The sequence below is a fragment of the Cucurbita maxima genome, unplaced genomic scaffold (assembly GCF_002738345.1).
Source record: "Cucurbita maxima cultivar Rimu unplaced genomic scaffold, Cmax_1.0 Cma_Scf00019, whole genome shotgun sequence".
In the NCBI taxonomy this organism is placed as follows: Eukaryota; Viridiplantae; Streptophyta; class Magnoliopsida; order Cucurbitales; family Cucurbitaceae; genus Cucurbita; species Cucurbita maxima.
Window position 1 is genome coordinate 266,248 of NW_019272035.1, and position 16,254 is coordinate 282,501.

General features: G+C 39.9%; 6 protein-coding genes across 7 annotated transcripts in view; 2 read left to right on the plus strand and 4 right to left on the minus strand.

The window, feature by feature from the left end:
• LOC111493878 (hexokinase-1-like) overlaps nt 1–3,690 on the plus strand; it is an 8,729-nt gene extending 5,039 nt beyond the window's left edge. The window contains exons 4-12 of the mRNA XM_023143786.1: nt 619–892; nt 1,300–1,450; nt 1,534–1,716; nt 1,814–1,888; nt 1,987–2,142; nt 2,226–2,324; nt 2,410–2,540; nt 2,773–2,854; nt 2,947–3,690. Of these exons, the coding sequence (XP_022999554.1) occupies nt 619–892; nt 1,300–1,450; nt 1,534–1,716; nt 1,814–1,888; nt 1,987–2,142; nt 2,226–2,324; nt 2,410–2,540; nt 2,773–2,854; nt 2,947–3,294 (1,499 nt within the window). The 3' untranslated portion in view covers nt 3,295–3,690. The remainder of the gene's footprint in view (nt 1–618; nt 893–1,299; nt 1,451–1,533; nt 1,717–1,813; nt 1,889–1,986; nt 2,143–2,225; nt 2,325–2,409; nt 2,541–2,772; nt 2,855–2,946) is intronic.
• Nucleotides 3,691–3,798: 108 nt separating this feature from the next.
• Nucleotides 3,799–5,062, minus strand: LOC111493847 (probable 3-hydroxyisobutyrate dehydrogenase-like 1, mitochondrial). Its single transcript, XM_023143740.1, has one exon. It carries the CDS (start codon nt 5,017–5,019, stop codon nt 3,964–3,966), a length of 1,056 nt encoding a protein of 351 aa, XP_022999508.1. The 5' UTR covers nt 5,020–5,062; the 3' UTR covers nt 3,799–3,963.
• A 1,445-nt stretch (nt 5,063–6,507) lies between these two features.
• Nucleotides 6,508–7,533, minus strand: LOC111493860 (mitochondrial import inner membrane translocase subunit TIM17-2-like). Its single transcript, XM_023143757.1, has one exon. The coding sequence runs from the start codon at nt 7,447–7,449 to the stop codon at nt 6,739–6,741; it is 711 nt and encodes a 236-aa protein (XP_022999525.1). The 5' UTR covers nt 7,450–7,533; the 3' UTR covers nt 6,508–6,738.
• LOC111493809 (golgin candidate 1) overlaps nt 7,441–16,254 on the minus strand; it is a 27,343-nt gene continuing 18,529 nt past the window's right edge. The window contains exon 22 of the mRNA XM_023143667.1: nt 7,441–7,533. Coding sequence (XP_022999435.1) covers nt 7,463–7,533 — 71 coding nt within the window. The 3' untranslated portion in view covers nt 7,441–7,462. The remainder of the gene's footprint in view (nt 7,534–16,254) is intronic.
• Nucleotides 9,524–13,968, plus strand: LOC111493823 (uncharacterized protein C3F10.06c). 2 transcript variants are annotated; one of them, XM_023143703.1, is made up of 8 exons: nt 9,524–9,876; nt 10,086–10,240; nt 10,490–11,186; nt 11,276–11,376; nt 11,456–11,564; nt 11,683–11,742; nt 12,589–12,795; nt 13,701–13,968. In XM_023143703.1, exons 1-7 carry the CDS (start codon nt 9,594–9,596, stop codon nt 12,747–12,749), a joined length of 1,566 nt encoding a protein of 521 aa, XP_022999471.1. In that variant the 5' UTR covers nt 9,524–9,593; the 3' UTR covers nt 12,750–12,795; nt 13,701–13,968. The 2 variants fall into 2 exon arrangements, with proteins under 2 accessions (XP_022999471.1, XP_022999472.1); XM_023143704.1 differs by having other exon boundaries at nt 9,788–9,876; nt 10,081–10,240.
• Nucleotides 13,697–14,931, minus strand: LOC111493478 (pseudo histidine-containing phosphotransfer protein 5-like). The gene is made up of 6 exons (XM_023143184.1): nt 14,862–14,931; nt 14,492–14,619; nt 14,258–14,326; nt 14,064–14,135; nt 13,835–13,907; nt 13,697–13,741 (listed from the first exon to the last, which is right to left on the minus strand). The coding sequence occupies exons 1-6, from the start codon at nt 14,919–14,921 to the stop codon at nt 13,697–13,699; spliced, it is 447 nt and encodes a 148-aa protein (XP_022998952.1). The 5' UTR covers nt 14,922–14,931.

Here is a 16,254-nt window from a genome sequence, read left to right on the forward strand (position 1 = left end):
TTTTTTTTTTTTTTTTTTTTTTTTTTTTTTTTTTTTTTTTTTTTTTTTTTTTTTTTTTTTTTTTTTGTCTTTTTCGGAGGATCATTTTAGTCGCAGTTTATCTTTTCCAATGTAACAATTTCTGTAATTTCTTGAAAATAAAATTTCCATTTTTTATTTTTAGGCACGATTCTGTAAGTGGAATCATATTCTTATCTGAAATAAAAAGCACCAAAACTGGAATCTGCATTAAGCTTAATTTTAATATAAGAAAACTTTAATCTCTATACAAAAATATATTCTGAAAAAGAAAAAAAAAGATGTAATTTATCACGAAAAAGGTAAGAACGACTTCGATTAATCACTATACTAAGTTTCTGTTTAGGTGTTGAAATCACCGAGAAAAAAAGCCGATTCTGCTGGAAACTCGCTCAAATTCTTTGGGTTTTCTTCAAAATCCCTAATTCCCTTTTTTATTTTTGAATAAATAATACTTTTTCTTCTCCATTTCTACGTGTTTTTCAGTCTCGTAGAAGCTTTTTCATGACTCGAGAACTTGCCTGAACCAGAGAGAGTAGCTTTTGCTCCGCGCCTGACCTTCTCATTGAATTAGAATTTGGGGCGTTTCAGTTAGTTGCCAGATGGGAAAGGTTGCAGTAGGCGCGGCGGCGGTGTGTGCAGGTGCGGTTTGCGCGGCTGCGGCGCTAGTGGTGCGCCACCGCGTGAGAAACTCCGGTAAGTGGGCTCGAGCAATGGCCATTCTGAAAGAGTTCGAGGAAAAATGTGGAACCCCTATTGGGAAACTGAGGCAGGTGGCTGACGCCATGGCCGTTGAGATGCACGCTGGCCTCGCTTCCGAAGGTGGTAGCAAACTCAAGATGCTGATTAGCTTCGTCGATAATCTCCCAACCGGGTACTGCAAATTATACTTCATTCTGTTCCCTTTTGATTTGCCTTCTGAATTTTATTAGATCTGTTTGTTCTAACCGTTTCATAATAATTAAACCTCTTGTTTGCTTGAACTAAGAAAATCTATGAACATTTTCCTCATTTCGTTTAGAATTTGTTGTTTTTTAAGCTCATGCAAAGGGCTTCATAAGACGATGAAGCGTTTTTCTTTGTTGTTTTGTTTGTATTTGGGGTTTTAATATAATGTTCTTCTCTGTTGAATTTACATCAGTTCTTTATGTTATCTCTCATGTTATTGCTGTCTTTACTGTGATTCAAACTTTTAATAGAATACTTTGGTTCAAATTTTGAATGGCATGTACCACCATGGATGATGTTCTTTTACAAACGACACTTTCCTTATAAATTTAGAGATGAAAAGGGGCTGTTCTATGCATTGGATCTCGGTGGTACGAACTTTCGAGTGTTACGAGTGCAGTTGGGAGGGAAGGACGGTCGAGTTCTCAAGCAAGAATTCGAGGAGGTTCAGATACCTCCACACTTGATGATTGGGTCTTCAGAAGTTAGTATTCTCCCCTTGAATTTATAGTGTGGATTTGGTTAGGATGGAGCATAAGCTGAAGTATCTGGTGCTGGTTCTGTCAGGCTCTGTTTGATTTTATAGCTCAAGCACTTGCAAAGTTTGTTGCTAAAGAAGGTGAAGGCTTTTGCTTGGCACCGGGTAGGCAAAGGGAACTCGGTTTTACTTTCTCCTTCCCTGTGAGACAAATCTCGATATCATCAGGGGCGCTTATTAAATGGACGAAAGGCTTCAGCATTGAAGACACGGTTAATCCTAATTCCTTGAGCTTTATTCTTTTATGTTGATAGGTAGCCATTTTGATGTCGTTTCGTCGGCGTTGGATCTTGATTGATACTATTTTAGGTTGGGGAAGACGTCGTCGGTGAATTAACCAAAGCCATGGAAAAATTGAAACTCGACATGCATGTAACAGCGTTGGTAAATCCCAGGGTTCTTTGTTCCTTTTTCTGATGCTAATGCTCAATGTTGGGGGTGCATGTATGTTTTGTGCTGACTTAGTTCTTTCTGAGATATAGGTAAACGACACGATTGGAACATTAGCAGGAGGTCGATTCCATGATAGCGATGTGATTGCTGCTGTGATTTTGGGCACTGGAACGAATGCAGCTTATGTAGAGCGTGCCAATGCGATTCCCAAGTGGCACGGGCTACTTCCGAAATCAGGAGAAATGGTTAGTGAATTGTGAGATTTGTTTTTAGTTCTTCGATCGTAATAATCTTACAAATTGAAGACGAGTTCATAACTTCAATGTAGGTAATTAACATGGAATGGGGTAACTTCCGGTCCTCGCATCTGCCACTTACAGAATATGATCAAGCATTGGATGCTGATAGCTTAAACCCTGGAGAACAGGTCAAATCATTCTTAATACAATCTTCATCTCAGCATCACTCAAAGAAATGATTTTCTTGAACATCATCTCGATTACTACTCGCAGATTTTCGAGAAGTTGATTTCTGGTATGTACTTGGGAGAAATTGTTCGTAAAGTTTTGATCAAGATGGCTGAAGAAGTGGCTCTCTTCGGAGAAACCGTTCCACCCAAACTAAAGATTCCGTTTATATTGAGGTATACAATATAGCATCCGGTCGTGTTATTAGTGAAAATATAAAATCCATTGTCCATGATCATATTTAGCTGACTCGGGCTAGCCGACTAGTCGATACTCGTCCCCATCCCCTCTGTTTCTGATTGATAGTGGATTTGAGACTAATTCTTCAAACCTGAAGCTTAAATTTCTTACCTAATAAATGGTTAGATTGTATTATGGGCGTTTAGTTTATGCTCAAAAAAATTGCAGAACTCCTCACATGTCTGCGATGCACCACGACACGTCTCCCGACCTCAAAGTCGTTGGAAGCAAACTGAAGGATAACTTGGAGGTTAGGCATCCAGCCATAAAATCAGTGACTTCAAAAGATCTCTTTGCTTTTGACAAGATTTACTCACTCTTTTCCTTTTGCTTGGCTCCCAGATATCTAATACCTCCTTGAAAACAAGAAAAATCATAGTGGAGCTCTGTGACATAGTTGCAACACGAGGCGCTCGCCTATCGGCTGCTGCTATCTTAGGAATCCTGAAGAAACTGGGAAGAGACACAGTCGGAAATGGGGAGAAGCGGAGGTCTGTGGTAGCATTGGATGGAGGGTTGTATGAGCACTACACTAAATTCAGAACCACCATGGAAAGTACACTGAAGGAGCTGCTCGGAGATGAGGTAGCGGGAAACATCGTCATCGAGCATTCGAATGATGGTTCTGGCATCGGAGCTGCACTGCTTGCAGCCTCGCACTCTCAATATCTTGAGGTAGATGAGCCCTAAGGGGGAAAAAAGATCAAATTCCAGATAGTATATTATGGAGTGGCAGAAGAAGCTTTAGATTTTTGTTGAATTGTCTGCTCTCCTTTGCATGTGTTATCACTTTCTGATGCCTTAGACTCTTCTAGCTCATGAGTTCTCTCATTCCTTTATTTATGGTTATTGAGAGCTTACAAAATTCAGTCGAGTTTCTGGTCGGATGACCCTTTAAAAAGGTAGCCAAACGAGGGAGGGTTCAAACTCTGATGCTCTAAGGATCATTTTTCGTGGTTGCTATGCAAATAAAACGGGGCATAAGCATAACAATGGGGTTGTATTGCCATTGAATTTGGATGTTTTAACCAAAACATCCCGATGCCTTATCTTTTTCATTCTTAGCAATGAGTTCCTTGATTTTCAATTGAGATAGGCTCGAATTGGTATAAAATAATGATAAAGTTATTCCTTGATTTTCGGTTGAGATAGGCCCGAATTCGTATAAAATAATGATAAAGTTATAAAAAAGTATCTGAATGTACCATAACCAATCTTTATTTGCTTAATAATTCATCCAGGCCAATGTATAGAGTGAAAAAAGACCACATTTATCAAATTGGTAACCAAATTCATAAATAGGATCAATACTCACTTACAATAAAGATCAGTGGCCTTTGTACCTAAACGGCGGCGTCTTTAAGAAGAACCGCTGCCACTGCCACTGCCACCCCGGGCGGCAGATTGAAGTGAAACATTATTCAGCCGTTCCAGGGACAAAATCAGGGCTTGAGTGCCCAAATTCCCCTCCCCATGAGCCTTGAGCGACACATAAAGCTGCTGAGCCAATGCCAGTCCAGGAAGGGCGAGCCCCATATTCTGACATTCCTTCAAGCAAATTCCTAAATCCTTCACGAAATGGTTCACGAAAAACCCAGGTTCAAAATCTCTCTGCAGAATCCTACTCCCATACAAATCCAGCGATTTTGATCCTGCTGCCCCTGTGGATATGGCGTTCAAGAACAAACTCACATCAAGCCCTGCTTTGTGAGCGTAAATCATCCCCTCCACTAGCCCCACCATCGTTGAAGCTATGGTGATCTGATTCGCCAGCTTCGCAAATTGCCCTTTCCCACTCTCCCCCATGTAATTCACTTTCCCCAACAGGGAGAATAATGGGTTCAATCGCCGGACTTCGCCTTCATTACCGCCGGCAAAGATCGCCAGAGAAGCGTTCTTTGCGCCGCGATCGCCGCCCGAAACCGGAGCGTCAACTGCCTTGCAGCCCTTGGCGGCAGCGGCCGCGGCGATTTCAGAAGCGAGTGAGGGTTCGGAAGTGGTCATATCTACGAGGACGCCACCGGGGCGGAGGCCGGCTAGGGCGCCGGAGGTGGGGTCGAGGAGGACGGAGCGGACGTCGGAGGGGTAACCGACAATGGAGAAAACGACGTCGGATTGGGCGGCGACGGCGAGAGGGGAAGAGGCCAAATTGGCGCCCAAATCGACAAGGGGTTGGGCTTTGGAGATTGTGCGATTGAAGACGGTGAGTTTGAAGCCGGCTTTGATGATGTGAGAGCACATGGAGCAGCCCATAACGCCGGTGCCGATCCAGCCGACGCGAGTGGTTGTGGGGTTGACGATGTCGCCGGAAGTGGCCATTGTGCGGCGGAGGTGAGGGAGGAAGGAAAGGGATAGGGTGGGGGCTAGTTTGTGGGATTGAGTGTATAGGGATCGAAGTGAGATTTGCAGTGGCATCTCTATAATTCTTTTTCCCCTTTTAATCCATTTGAGGAACTTTCCCCCTTTTCTTTCATTTTTGGGACAAATTAATTAAATTTAATTTTTTTAAAAAAATATAACATGTATAACTAAAAGTTCATATAATTAAGGTAATAAAACTATTTCGGAATCAATTTTAAAAGTATTTTCAAGCATCATATTCCCAAGCATCTTGTTCTCGAGCATTACTTTATTTAGGGTTTCAAATCAACTTCATTTTGCTTTTGACTTTTCTTATTACTTTTCATTAGCATTACAAATACTTCCGTCCTCGAATCCAAATTTCTTTCTTTCCTCGAACAATGATCACCAAACCTCATTCTCTAGCAACGTTGCGAAAAATGGGTCTAAGGTAACCATTTTGATCCTAAACTCTCTAATTCAAATACCTGGTGACACTAAGTTGTTATTGAAGTCCTTAATATACATGAAAAGAGGAAAAGAAGGATCTCTCTTACCAATTTCCCTATTCTTTTCCTCAAAAACTTGAACCAAATGCCTCCTCCTAACAGAGAAAAATCAGTGCCATTATGTTCGTGTTAGTTTAAGAGAGAAAAATCTACCACCTGAATATATATGAAACAGCAGAACATTTACATTACCAAAATTGAGCTGTTAGAACAAGAATGAAATTTGAACAAAATCTAAGCACTTGAAAAATTAATCAATGGAGAAGTTAAGCTGAATGGAGGTATCTTCAACGATGAACCAGCCCATGGTATCTTCCATGCAGATATCTTCAGAAATAACAGAGCAGAATATGAACATGAAAACTGTAAAACCAGAGACCCAACACCAACACATTGAAGCCATCTATGATGCCAGAACATGGAGCAGGGAATTCTAAGTATCTGGCACTTGAGTATTGCTCATTCATGTACATTGAATAGGTCCATAATTATCAAAATCCAACACAACTTGTGTTGTTCAAGGGAAGCACTTTACCAAATGAAACAGAGATGGTATGCTTAGAATGACTTTTTAAGTGCATATATATATATATATATATATATGTTCACCTGGTTAGTCAATCCAACCAAGCCAGAATAGATCATATGATGAAAGACTCCACAGAACAAAGTAAATCCAACCAAGCCAGAAAAGATCATATGATGAAAGACTCCGCAGAACAAAGTCAATCTAAGCAAGCCAAAAAAGATCCCGATGAAAGACTCCACAGAACGAAACCGATGAGTGAAGAAATGTAAGAAAACCAAACTCGAGTATAACTCAAACTGATTTGGGCATGTACTATTGACTAAGATGTCTAGATGTTCGTTGAGCTAAAAAGATCTCAGAGAACCGAAAAATTCAACTATGCAACTTTTCCAACCGATTGTCACCTCAAACTTCAAAGCCAGGCACCACCTCCAGCTAAAGAACAACAAAGAGGAATTGGACTTGAACTAGAACTACAAGATCCTAACAACCAAAACCTATTTATAATCATGACTAGAAAAGATGGATCAAATCCATAAAAAGGTAATTTATTTACAACAGAAAATAATGTAAATAATAAAGCCTAAACTTATTGTACAATTCAGCGTAACCTGAATGATAATTTGATAACTTTGGAACGTCAGCCGACTGCACGATTTTTCATTAATTAGAAGCAAACCTATAACACACGCCATACGTTCTACGATAGAATTCATGGTCTACTTATCTCAAACCTTGAAACCCAAATAACAAATTTTACTTGTACTCAAAATTTGGCACAGGCGGTGCATCAAAGCTCTCCAAAATTGTTGTTTCGCTTCCTCCACCCGACACTTCAGATTCCTTCTTCTTGCCTCCACCAAACCAACCTCCGAACCACGAGCCACTACCAGAATCTGAAGAAGACGACGACGGAGAAGAATAAATACCTACCAATTCCGCTTGTGGTAGAGACATGGAAGGAGCATGGCCAGGTAATTGGCCTGTAGGATACCCAGGTACACCACCCATACCAGCAGGCTCTTCAATCACAACAGGCATATTCTGTTGCTGGCTGAGGACTTTGTTTAGCATAATCCCAGCTCCTTCAATCAAAGCCAACAAAACGCCGCCGAACACTGCCGAACGAGCTGCAGATGCAGGTCCCTGTCGCATCTGAAGAAAACCGCCGGTAGCGGCACCGGCGATGATCGAGTTCCATGGATCCTCCTTCTGGCGGACATAGACCATGGTGCAATCGAAAGCAGAGAATAAGCCACCCCAAACAGCGAAGCTCCCGCCGACACGCGGCGCATTCATCCTGACGGCCTGAGAGCCGCCGATAATCCTGGATCCTTTGGGAGAATTGTAGAGACCTCTGATGAAGTGAAAGGCTGAGCCACCTACAGCTCCCATGCCAAAAGCGCCGCCAATATCGTCAAGGATGCGATCGGGGCAAGGTTCCCTTGAGGTTTCTGGCGTTCCCATGGTGTCGATCTGATCAGTCTAGGGTTTTTCTCTGGCTTCTGCGTTCAGCTGCCACCGCCAAAACTCTAGCGTAGGTTTTGAGAGGAGTTTTAAGCAAGTGTTTTAACGATATATGTAAGTTTTTTATTTAAGAAAAGAAACAAATAAATAATAATTGTTTTTAATACAAATGTTAATTAGTTAATATAAAAATAAAATATAGTTTCGGCTCGGGCCTGCGTTTCTTCACCGACATGGACCAATTTAGGCTCAAGCCTGAACTTTTGCTCGGGCCTGAGATTCTTCATGGGCTAAGGAATACCTTGAATCGGGCCTGAGATTCCGCATTGACTTGGGCCCGTTTCGGCTCGGGCCAAAGTTTCTACACGGCATGGCCCTGATTCGGCTAGGGCCTCAGGTTCTTCATTGATTTGAGCCTGATTCGGCTCGGGCCTCGGATTCTTCATTATTTGGGCCAATTAAGCCCGGCCTGAGATTCTCAAGGGCGTGGGCCCATTTTGGCATGCGAATCAGTTTCTTGATCACCATGGGCCTGCTTTAACCCGGGCCTCAATTTCTTCATCGATTTGGACCTGAGATTCCTCATCGGCTTGGGCGTTTCGGCTTGGGCGTTTCGGATCGGGCCAGAACTTTGGCACGGGCCTAAGTTTCTTCATCAGCATGGGTCTCAATTTATTCATCGACTTGGGCCTGTTTTCGCTCGGGCCTGAGCTTCTTCATCGGTTCGGGCCCTAGAGCATCTTCATGGATTTCTTCATCGCCTTGGGCCTGTTTTCGATTGGGCCTATATTTTCGGTGCTGGGCTTCTTCAATGGATTGGGCCGTGACTCGGGCCTGAGTTTCCTCATAGACTTGGGCCTGTTTCGATTGGGTCTAGGGCCTGAGCATCATCATCGGCATGGGCCTGACTACGTCCTGAGTTTCTTCTTCAACATGGGCCTATTTTTCTAGGCTCTGGGCTTTTTCATCGGCATGGGCCTTGACTCGGGCCTGAGTTTCTTCATCGACTTGGGCCCTTTTCTATTGGGCCTATTTTCACGGGCCTGGGCTTCTCATAGGCCTGGGCCATGACTCTGGCCTGGGTTCCTCCATCAACTTGGGCCTGGGTTCCTCCATCAACTTGGGCCTGTTTCGATTGGGTCTAGGGCCTGAGATTCTTTATCGAGTTGGGCTTATTTTTCTATGCCCTGGGCTTCTTCATCGGCATGGGCCCTGACTGGGGCCTAAGTTTCTTCACCGACTAGAGCCTGTTTTCGATTGGACCTATATTTCTAGGCCCAGATCCTCACCATCGGCTTGGGCCGTGACTCGGGCCTTAGTTTCTTCATCGACTTGGGCCTGTTTTCGGTTGGGTCTTGGGCCGTGACTCGGGCCTGAGTTTCTTCATCGACTTGGGCCTGTTTTAGATTGGGCCTAATTTCTTGGTCCTGGTCTTCTTCATCGGCATGGGCCCTGACTCGGGCCTTTGGGCCTGTTTTCGATTGGGCCTGTTTTTTTTCTAGGCCTAACTTCTTCAGCTGCATGGGCCGTTACTCGGGCCTAAGTTTCTTCATCGACTTGGGCCTTTTACAATTGGGCCTATTTTGCTAGGGTCTGGTCTTCAATTGGCATGGGTCCTGTCTCGGGCCTGAGTTACTCCATTGACTTGGGCCTTTTTCGATTGGGCCTATTTTCTAGGGCCTGGGCTTCTTCATCGGCATGGGCCTCACTCGGGCCTGAGTTTCTTCATCTACTTGGGCCTGTTTTTTCTAGGGCCTGGGCTTCTTCTTCGGCATAGGCCTTGACTCGGGCCTGAGTTTCTTCATCGACTTGGCCCTGTTTGCGATTGGGCCTGTTTTTGCTAGGGCCTGAGCTTCTTCATATGCTTGAGCCCGTTTCGGCTCGGTACTGAGTTTCTTCATCGACATGGGCCTGTATTGGCTCGGACCTGATATTCTTCATCGGCTTGGGCCCGTTTTGACTTGGGCTTCAGTTACTGCTCAGGCCTGACTTCTCCTGTGGCTTGGACCTGAGTTTCCACATCGACTTGAGCTTTGCTTTCGGCTTGCTCCTAAATAAGTTTTGGCGCCAGTGGTACAACGTTGAGCTGCAAAACTCTCATCTTCCGACGACGACGCTCTTCACTGCCATTGCTTGATTCGTCCATGGAGGACGGCGCGAATCTGAGTATATACAAGGCCGTCAGAAGCATAAAACGCAGGGATAATACTCTCTACAACGCTCTCAGGTCAATTTACGAGGACTCTATCTTTGTCGGCGAGATCGCCCAGCTATGGCCGGAGCTTCCTCTTTTAGCAAATCTCCGTTGCGGCCTTTGGTACTCGCCGAAGTTTCACTCCAATTGTTACTTCAAGTCCACCGACGGCCACAACAACAACTGGTCTTTCAATACTTCCCGCCTTAATCTTCACGTCGCGCAATTGGCTGGTACATCCTCTCTTTTCCCCTTTCTGTTTCTCCTTTATTTTCCTAGCCATTAAGGTACAAAATTGACAGAGGGAAGAATTTCGGCATCGGCTTCTTAATTTTGTCCACTTTGAATGTTTGTAATGAATACTCAATGCATGCGTTTGGCGACATGTTTACATTTCAGAAGTGTTTATGTGATTCACTTCTTTGTTTGATGGGTAGGACAGGACAGAAGGGAGGGTGTATTATAGTTGATTCCACTCGAAGAGGGAAGCGCTTTCCTGATAGTATGTCCAAAACAATACCCATTTGGACTTGTGTTTTGAATCGGTCTATAAGCAAACATTTAAACAAAATCCATGGCAGTTCGTTGGAACAAGGGGTGAGTGTTTTCCATTCTCTTTTCTGCTTATTGTCGTTTTGCAGCCTATGATTCTGTGCAAGTCTAGATCAAGTCCCTCTCAGTCGGGTACAAGTCTAAAAGTAAAAACCGATGAAATTGATTGAAACAAGCCTGTTTGATAGTTAGCAAGTGGTTTGGATTTCAAAAAATTGGTTCGTATATCAGTTTCTTTCTTCTTTTTTGTGTGTTCATCTTAAACTGGCCCACATACCACGTCTCTTGGAACAGGACCCTTCCACTTCTGACGTGCTCACTGAAAATGGAAGGGAAGCTGCTGTTAACTGGGACTGTTCCTTGCATCTTCCCCTATGGGTTTCTCGAACCGAGAAAGCTGCTATTGAGGAACGCCTTGAAGAATGGACAGAGCAGTTAGATGACTGTGGAGCTGATATTGCCACACTAGCATCAATCTTGAGAAAGCCATTGCGCCCCTTGTGGATTTCACAGAGATCAGTTATTTGGTTAAATGAAGTACCAGATCATGATTCCTGGGATTTCACCCCCATTATACTTGTTTCGGCGTCGTTCTCTACTGGTGTGGCTCAACAAAGGACCACCACAGAGTTTAGCTGGAACTACATTTCGGGAGCGGGAGACGATGAAGAAAGTTGGGCAAGAGGCCTGTCTCCTAACCTATTTTGGAATCACGCACATGATCTTATGAGCTCTGGACCTGATGTCTGTAATCAGAAGGTAGCTGAAATTGTCGAAAAGGACAGGGTTTATCGAGCTCTAAGGGGGAATGATGCGCCTCAGATCAGTGTTAAATCTCAAAAGGTGGGATCATCGACTCAAGTCCCATCTATCGAGCAAATGTCATCTTTAGATATATCTGATACTGAGCTAGATGCAAAATCTTCTGATGGAAATTGTGCATTATCGTGGCTTGGTTCAACTAGCCTTGCAGTAGGCTCATCTCAACATGGTATTTTCTGTGGTTCAGCTTTCAAGAATTACATTATTGTCTCTTGACTTTGCTCATCTGTTGATTACTTTTGTTTTTCGTGCGTGCAGCTGTAACTGCGTGCGATGTTGATTGCATCTTAAATTGTGATAAAGAATCGCTATCTGTTTGCCTTCCAATTGCTGATGCATATCTTCATCTACCTATGGCTGTGAGTATGAGAAAATAATAGTGTAAACCTTCTTGGTATGCACACCAATTCAACTTGTTTAACAGCTTGTGCTTTTCAGATGTCAAAACTGGATCGCTTTTCCCTGTCAAGAAGCCTTCCTGTTGCAGTAGATTTTGCGAAGTCGAATCTTAGTGAAGGGAAAAGACTTCTAGTTTGCTGTAGCAATGGTGAGAACTCCCTTTATTTTCCTAAAATTATGATAAATTCACCTATTTGAGATGAAAATGTTAGTTCAACATTTCTGATACTTCTGCTAAGCAATCTCTTTCATTCGTATACGTGCAGGAGAAGATATTAGCGTCTGTGTTTGCTTGGCAATACTGACTTCTTTATTTGACGACAAAGGTACTTCGGCCGAAAGTGTTTCTTCCGAACTTTCTTAAAGTACACTAATATATTCATCGTGTGAGCATAAGTTTTCATGTATTTGCTTTTGGTTTTTCCGAAAGATCTCATACAAATGGAGATAGTATTCCTTACTTATAAACCCATGATCATTCCCTTAATTAGTCGATGTAGGACTCCTCTCCAACAATCCTCCCCTCGAACAAAATATACCATAGAGCCTCCCCTAAGGCCTACGAAGCCCTTGAACAACTTTCCCTTAATTGAGGCTCGACTCCTTTCTCTAGAGCCCTCGAACGAAGTACACCCTTTGTTCGACACTTTGAGTCACTTTTTGACTACATTTTCGAGACTCACAACTTCTTTGTTCGACATTTGATGATTTTATTGACATAGCTAAGTTAAGGGCATGGCTTTGATACCATGTTAGGAATCACGAATCTCCACAATGGTATGATATTGTCCACTTTGAGCGTAAGCTCTCATGGATTTGCTTTTGATTTCCCCAAAAGGCCTCATACGAATGGAGATAGTATTCCTTATAAAGATATGATCATTCCTGGCTCCCCACCAACAATGCTCAACAATTTGAGTTTCTTTAGTAAAATTTTAATCGAAAAGTGAATGAAGTGAAGTCAAAGAGGGTGTGAGGATTGTATCAAAGTCGAATTTCCTTAAGCTACCAAGTAGAATGTGTTGAATTAATATGTGAAATGTTGTTTTTCGCATTTGAGAAGAGCAACTATCTCCCTACTTGTATGCACAAAGGGTAGAATCTTGTTCCCAATAGAAGAATATGTTGCTTTCATGTATTTGATCATTAGTAACTGTGTTAAATCACATCAGGAACTTTTGATGGCGGGAAATCTTTCAACAAGACGTGCATAACGAAATCAGATATGAGAAGACGACTCGTATACATCTGTAAATTTGTAACAAATGCAAGGCCTTCCAGAGGAAATTTGAGGCAGGTTTTCAATTTTCTAAGGGGGGGAAGAACTGATTAACCATCCCTTTGTTGCTGTTAACAGAAAAGCTGCTTCAACATTACAGGTTTTTCTTCTTACTTATTATTATTGCTTTTCTTTTACTATCTTCTGCCTCTTGGACTGTCAATGAGGCCAAGATCCCCTGATGTTGCGAAGATATTGCTTGCCTTTGCCTTCTTTTTTAACGAATGATTATAGAGATTCTTATTATTTTTTTAAAAAAAATTAAGCCGACCTCTTGTATAGAATTTCGTTTATTATGCATCCCATTTTAGAGAATGTTAGAGTACGAAAATGTAACTCAAGTCAACCGTTAACAGATATTGTTCACTTTGACCTGTTACGTATCGCCGTCAACCTCATGATTTTAAAACGTATCTATTAGGAAGAGGTTTCCACACCCTTAAAAGGAATGTTTTGTTCTCCTCTTCAACTGATGTGGGATCTCACAATCCACCCCCTTAGAGGCCAACGACCTAGCTGGCACACCTCCAGTGTCTGGCTCTGACACTATTCGTAATAACCCAAGCCCACTGCTAGTAGATATTATCCTCTTTGGACTTTCTCTCAAGGTTTTAAAACACGTGTGTTAGGGAGAAGTTTCACACCCTTATAAAAGAAGCTTTGTTCCTCACTTCCACCGAGATTATGAAAATCGTGGTTAAAAGTGCAAATTAGACATTAAGTTGATTTTAAATGATTAAAAATATATTTCCAATGATCTTTGAACCTGCCAAAAGTGATTTTCTCCCGACATTTTCTTAGTTAAATGACTGTTGACCTGATAAACTGTCATAGTTTAAATAAACTGCTGTCTTTTTCTGTTACCCAATTTTTGTTATCATTCTTAATAAAAGTTGGGGGCAAATAAAGTACATAGGAAAACAAGACGTTTTTACTTGATATAATATAAAGTATTTATTTTTTCCGTAATGTGTATAGCTAAACTTATTGAATCTATCTCACTAGGGACGAACCGCACGCTCAGAGGGCCCAGCTTGTCGCATCATCTGATTAATAATAAGAGCATAAGGATAATATTAGCTGCTATATGTGTATATATATAGAGAGATAGAGATGTTTAGATAGATAGATAGTGAGACCTGGAAGTACTGCTCGAATTTACGACGTAAGATAGTGTATTCATTATGTATCTGTCCTACAGCAGCTTTAACCCTATCATCAAATAAGAACATGTTAGGGCATGCTCGAGGTTACTGGAAGATTTGAACCTTTTACTTTGTGCATTTTAGTACGTATTGAGATTGATATAGAAGGTAAAATCTAAGGTCCAAAACAAAGTAAAAAATGAAAGGTAAAATGTAACATTACCTCTCCACATCTTCGTCTCTACAACCATGAATTGCATCATCTATTTCGTTGCTCACTTTAATGGCACCAATACTACATAAATCATCAACAATGGAACTGTTCATATGAGAAAAAGCAGGATTCCAACCTTATTTTAATTTAATAATTTTAGACTTTTAGGGACGAAAATTATAATTTTAAAAGATTTAAAGGACCTAGTGCTCGCTCCCTTAAACTTATGAAGTGGCCTTTCCAGTACACTCAGATCGCACGAAGGTGACCTCCTGTGAAAAAGAGTATAAATATTCTCATTTCTATCCTTTTTAATAAAATAAAAAAAAAATTAAAAAAAAAAGGGCAAGTTAGCTTATATTACTTTTTAGTCCCTAATATTTCATAACTTTCAAATTTAGTTCATTATTATTATTATTATTATTATTAAGCCTTACAATGCATTTTGTAGTGTAGCTATACTCTGGGTTGATTCCCTGAAATACGTAGTGAGAACCCTCTCTAGAAAGTGTGGATCATCGTCACCTAATCGCTCCACGTGGATAAATTGTTCACCTAATATTCCCTGCAACAATAATATAAATTATTTAATGTTTATATTTTAAAAAGCTTCCAATTACAAATTTATTCATCACAACATTAATTATATTTCATATATTTATACAAAATTTTCACAAAAACTCTTCAAATAAAAACGAGAAACACAAATCTGAACCGATACGAAAATTTTAAAAATTTATGAACAAAAATAAATAGTAATTTAAAAATCATAAAAAAAAAATAAAAGAAAAGAAAAAAAAGACGAACCTCATCGAAGAATGATTGCCTCATGGTGGAAATCCGTCGATTCAAAGCAGAATTCGCCATGGCTTACAATGAAGAAAAAAAGGATGGCAATGCTTATTATATATAACCCAAGAAAATAAATTAAAAAAATAAAAAAAAAAACGGTTACAAAAATTGAAAAAATAAAAGCAGTAACTAATAAGTGGAGTAATTATGAAAGGAGTGACAAGTTGTAGGCATGCAATTCCATAAAATGAGAATTAAAAAGAATATTTGTATAAAATCTCAGTGAAATTAAATTTTGAGAAGAAAAAGAATCAGAGGTTTGCATACTCAGGGATCTGGTAATAAATGAACACAGATTTCTGTGTCTTTCAGTTTCGTTTATAAAAACCATGTTCCTTTGACAATTTCAGGATCCACAAATTTATGGCAACTTATTAATAATAACTTAGATTTCTTTTTTAATGAATGAATGATTTATATGGCCTACTATTCGTGAATTTTTTTCATTTTTTAAATGGTTACTTCATTAATTCGAGATTGTACTGAAACTAAAAGGACAAAGCAAAAAAAAATTATAGGCGAAGGACGTATGGGATCTTACAATCCAACCCAAATGCAAAAATTCTATTTGGGACATTTGAAAGAAAAGATCGAATCAAAAGAGCTTGATAGGAAAACATCTTGAGGTGGTTTCTCAGACAATCTCTATATTATATTTTAAAAAATATATATATTTTATAGAATAATTTTAAATTTAGAGATATCTGTTGGAATATATTTCAAATCTTTAAAATATTTAAAGAGATCACAGGCGGAACCAATTTTTACAAACAGATAATTTTATTTTATTATTTTTTTTTTTGGTAATCTAAAATTTTTTAGTTTTATATAGTTTGGATAGATGGTTTAAACTTTATATTATAATAAATATGATCGAAACTATATAATTTGTTAGATTATAAATTTAGTTTGTATAATTTAATTTAAAATAATAACTATTAGTATCTAAAAATTTAATAATGAAATTTTTTTAAAAAATTATTAATTTAGTAAAAAAAAAAAAAGAGAGATAGAGATGAAAGTTGAGACATTTCAACCAAAAAGAAAATTTAATATTAGTAGTGAACATATTACATTGTTTTGTTAAAAGTCAAATAAAATAAATAAATAAATAAATAAATAAAAATGTTTATAGTGAAATTGATCTTAAATAAATAAAATTTTATCGGTAATATACGAAAAATTAAATTTTTTAAAAGAAATTAAAAATAGAAGAAAATTGATTCTAAGACCAAAAAGATGGTGTTTGGACGATTTGTAGTTCAACCAACCACCTGCTATTTCAGGTCCATTAAATTTTATGGCTATTACTTTTTCCTTTTTTTTTTTTTTTTTTTTTTTTTTTTTT

Bases quoted from the DNA above. Each gene is read 5' to 3' on its own strand.
- LOC111493847 (XM_023143740.1), bottom strand. From the start codon at position 5,019: ATGCCACTGCAAATCTCACTTCGATCCCTATACACTCAATCCCACAAA.
- LOC111493860 (XM_023143757.1), bottom strand. From the start codon at position 7,449: ATGGGAACGCCAGAAACCTCAAGGGAACCTTGCCCCGATCGCATCCTT.
- LOC111493823 (XM_023143703.1), top strand. From the start codon at position 9,594: ATGGAGGACGGCGCGAATCTGAGTATATACAAGGCCGTCAGAAGCATA. The intron at 9,877-10,085 runs GTACATCCTCTC...TGGGTAGGACAG, and splicing joins TCACGTCGCGCAATTGGCTG to GACAGAAGGGAGGGTGTATT. The intron at 11,187-11,275 runs GTATTTTCTGTG...TCGTGCGTGCAG, and splicing joins AGTAGGCTCATCTCAACATG to CTGTAACTGCGTGCGATGTT.
- LOC111493478 (XM_023143184.1), bottom strand. From the start codon at position 14,921: ATGGCGAATTCTGCTTTGAATCGACGGATTTCCACCATGAGGCAATCA. The intron at 14,327-14,491 runs GTAAGGCTTAAT...TCTTTTTCACAG, and splicing joins GCTACACTACAAAATGCATT to GAGGTCACCTTCGTGCGATC. The intron at 13,908-14,063 runs GTAATGTTACAT...ATTTGATGATAG, and splicing joins AGAGACGAAGATGTGGAGAG to GGTTAAAGCTGCTGTAGGAC.